At 38.4% G+C, this 4,124-nt stretch overlaps 1 protein-coding gene across 1 annotated transcript; it reads left to right on the top strand.

The window, feature by feature from the left end:
• Positions 1-3,046: 3,046 nt before the first annotated feature.
• LOC105040809 (mitochondrial import receptor subunit TOM7-1) lies at positions 3,047-3,542 on the top strand. The gene has a single exon (XM_010917505.4). It carries the CDS (start codon positions 3,100-3,102, stop codon positions 3,307-3,309), a length of 210 nt encoding a protein of 69 aa, XP_010915807.1. The 5' UTR covers positions 3,047-3,099; the 3' UTR covers positions 3,310-3,542.
• Positions 3,543-4,124: the final 582 nt, after the last annotated feature.

Below are 4,124 nucleotides of genomic sequence, written 5' to 3' on the forward strand. Positions count from 1 at the left end.
TTTTTCTTCCTATGGCCCAAAGGCTAGCATATTGGTTGGGTTTGGACATGCTTTTGGACAATTAAAAATGGATAGGCTAACAGGCTCGATTTTTGTGTGATTTTCAGTCCAATCGTATTGACATATCCAAATGGATCTTAAGTGAATCCAATATTATTACACTATAAAATTAGAGCCGTAGGTAGTCAAAACCATAATGTCTCTAAAATTGTTTGAGCCCAACATATTTTTGTAGTGGTATTTATTAAGGCTTTATATTCAGCTATCGATATTAGATTAGCTTTTCTATTTTGCTTGATTAGATCTTATCTAATAAAGATATAGCACCCAATTGTGGAGCCATCATCATCAGGATATCCCGCCCAGTTTGCATCAGATAGATAAGAGGCCTTGATGAGATGAAACCCATGGTTAATTAATGAACGGTCTATTTAACTATAGCTCAATGGGCCTCTAATGGATGATGCAAAAATTGGCATTTTATTGATGGACAATGCAATTTTAGGTCCAGTAACGGCAAGATATTGGAGGGCTCCGCACTATACTTGGACACAGTTACATCATTAAGCAATTCTCCTGAATGTTTAGATGGCACTAGATCTGCAACAGCTAGTGCAGCAATAAGTTTAGCTCTATTTGTGAGCACGGACAAGAAAATCATGTATGCATATTTCTTTTGGGAAACGAAAAGCCCTTAAATAGACCAATTATATCCCGCACCATGTGGCCCGTGCACCATGCTAATCATGTCATCTTATTCTTGTGGGCTTTATTTATCATGTACTTGTCTCCATGATTGATCCACAGAAATGAGACGATATGATTGATGTGGTGCACGATCACACCAGTGTATATGGTGCAGGATAAAGTTTCTCATCCAATCGACCTATGAGGAAGAGCATATTGTAGTACAGTTGCTCCTTGTAACAAAAAAAAGATCCACATAAATTAACAAAATGGCCTTTAAAACCAAGCCCGAGGAGTCCGATTGAATCCTTATAAGACTTCATGAGCTCACAAACATGGTGATGCGGCTTTGGATCAACAAAGCCTGATGGTTTGGGTGGGTTTGGGTTACTTCCCAAAAGAAAATGCCCACGAAGGGTTTGGACAATGTTCAACAGCACCCGCCACTTAGCCAACCTTGCCGTGATCTCCTCTATGCCTCCCTCTTCCTCCTCATCTGGAGCGAGGCCACCAATTTCTCGTTCATCCCCAAATGTGAGTTGTAGGGATCATCTTCACCGTCCTACTTGCTAAGACAAGAATGAGATGTACTTGAGACACCCAAGGAGGCTGTATGGGCTCTTCACAGGATAAGGGGAGAGTCTCCTGTAGACTGCAGGAAGGGCAACGGTAGGGTATATGTAAAATTTATCCTATCAATGTCCGAATCTGTCCGAAATACGTTTACAAAATTATCCAAAAATTTCAAACCCATCTCACAAAAAAATGATAAACAGATTAGGTAAAAATCTGTCTGATTAAATTTTATTTGGACAAGTTATTTGGGTATCCGAATCCATCTGATCAACTCGAATCAGTCCGATCAATTCAAATATCATATAAACTAGAATCTATAAGCAGTATGGTGCACCATATCACAAGTTATTCAAAAATAATATAGCAAGATTTATTGTGGATCAGCAAGGAAATCATTCTAAAAAGGGAATGCTTCTAACAAAAAATAAATGAATCTAAGTAGTGGTTAGGCCTTTTAAACATATGCAGTTCAAATCCTCTCACACCCCTATTATATATATATATATATATATATATATATATATATATATATATATATATATATATATATATATATAATTTGGATTGTACCTAAGGGTCAAATAACAGATCCATCCAAAATTTGAATGGATTTTAATTTTAATCCTAAACTCTTCCAAAATCCCATGTAAGATATGGTTAAGTAGGTTCTATTAGAATTCGAGATAGATCGAATACTTGAACATATGTATTTTTATAAAAAATATAAAAATATATATATAATTATATTCAGATGGTAGGTACTCGAGCATCAAATTTTAAATCTCAAATCCTCCTTAAGTTGTATAGGGTATTGCTAAATAGATTCTATTAAGATTTAGGATAGGTCAAATGCACGAAAAAGTTTATCTAACTACCATCTCTAATATCTTAGGGATGAAGGTTATTCCCTCGAGATTATGAGGAGGTGGAGCCCTACAATATCTTTTGTATCCTGGCATCAAGCTTACTGATACAAAATACATTTCGGTTGTGTACTCAATTTGGGTCATCATATGATGGTCTCATGGCAGTTCATATTGGTTGATTTGGTAGCTTACAAGATTCAACTAAATTTTTTTAAAAAGCGAAGATTTAAGAGAGAATCACTCAAACAAAAAGAAAAAAAATAAAATTATAATTTTTCCTAAAAAAAATAAATTTAATCTCAAATCAACCTACATTGCAAACTCAAATATTTATAACTAATGAGATTAAAAGCTTGACCTGCCCAATGAATTTAAGTCCAAGCTAATGCAAAATTAAGTGGCTCATCATTTTGGCCGGGTTAGGTTAAACATCAACTTATGTTCAATGATACTAATAAAATATCCATCATGAATTTCACTTTTTTTAATAACAAATCTAACCGGCTGACCTCAAACCGAGCTTTTGATCCGAAACTATAGGTAGGGTCATGTTGATGCAATCGAGACATAAGTTCAAATGTGGGTTCCAACAACTGAAAATTAAAATTTAAAAAAACATGGATTCCATTTGAGTTTTAAAATTCTCCCATGTAAGGAGACCCTGAGTATAAAAGTTTAAGTTGGGTCCAGGACAAGGTCCATTGCCCTGGCTTTCAAATTGACGCGGTCCAACTTGACATATGAGAACTATTAACCCAAGTCATATCGAATTCGGCACGCAGCCCCGTCCAACGTGACCCAAGCTATGGATGATGGATTCGAGCTAATGCAAATCCCGACTGCACCCAATTCGCACCCGGCAACCCTATGCGGCCTCACGGTCGCGCCTCTATTAAATCCCAGGTTGTTCGCAGCCTTCTAGCTACTCGGATTTAGGACGCGAGAGGATACGCGAGGGTTTTCGTCGGGCATGGCTTCTAGGGTTTCGTCCAAGGGAAAGGGGAAGGCCGGGAGGGGCGCCGAGGATGGACCGACGGCACGATTCGTGAAGGAATGGAGCACCTGGACGATGAAGAAGGCCAAGGTCATCGCCCACTACGGCTTCATCCCCCTCATCATCGTTATTGGCATGAACTCCGAGCCCAAACCCCATCTCTCTCAGCTCCTCAGCCCCGTCTGAGCCGCCGAACCCTCCACTTCCAATTCCGGATTATGTCCCCGGTATATAACATCCTATGGTTGGAGGATTTCCTCGGATTTGCTTCGAGTAGTAATAGGCCTCATTTTTAGCTAAATCCTCCTAGTTTTGTTGTAACGGATGTGTTCTTGGACCGTATTCTGTGATACTAGGTGAATATTTTTGGCTGTCTTTTGCCTAATTCTTCCTTAATAAAATTGATATTTTTAAGGTAATACGTTGTTAAAATTGATGTCTTTTGCTCTTAATTTCTTCTGATTTCTCTGTGGATGTGGTTCTGTTTCTGGAGCGGAAAGATATTGATTGCTTCTGCTGAACATTCTGTGATAGAGTGTTCGTAGCTGGATCCAGTGTAGTTAGATTTCATGGTTTGTCTGGGTATTCTTTGAGTAATTTTATACATGGATCGTGTTTCGCCGTTTTTATTGCAAGAATGCGCCTGTTAGGCCGAACTTGAAACACCTGCTTCTTTAATTATTCTTGTTTGAATTGTGCTAAGGGGATGATGGAGTTATTTTGGTACCTTTTAATAATCTGTTTTATAGGGCAGTTGTACCATTCACTTTGTATCACTATGAAATGCATTGTAGCATGCAGACCTGATTTGTTAACGCTTTTTTTTCATCAATTTGTCAGTTATTATTGATTCTGATTTACTTTTTGGGGGGGGGGGGGGGGGTGTTTGGTTGGGGAGAGCGAGTGTTTGGAATCGGAATGGGTGACTTTCATTCCAACCATTTGGTTGAGTGGAGTCTCATTCCGATTTTGATTCCGGAGTAGAATGGGAGTGGCTCAAT

This window comes from Elaeis guineensis, chromosome 3, assembly GCF_000442705.2.
Source record: "Elaeis guineensis isolate ETL-2024a chromosome 3, EG11, whole genome shotgun sequence".
Lineage (NCBI taxonomy): Eukaryota > Viridiplantae > Streptophyta > Magnoliopsida > Arecales > Arecaceae > Elaeis > Elaeis guineensis.

What these genes read in the sequence shown, in the direction of transcription:
- LOC105040809 (XM_010917505.4), top strand. Translation starts at nt 3,100, where the DNA reads ATGGCTTCTAGGGTTTCGTCCAAGGGAAAGGGGAAGGCCGGGAGGGGC.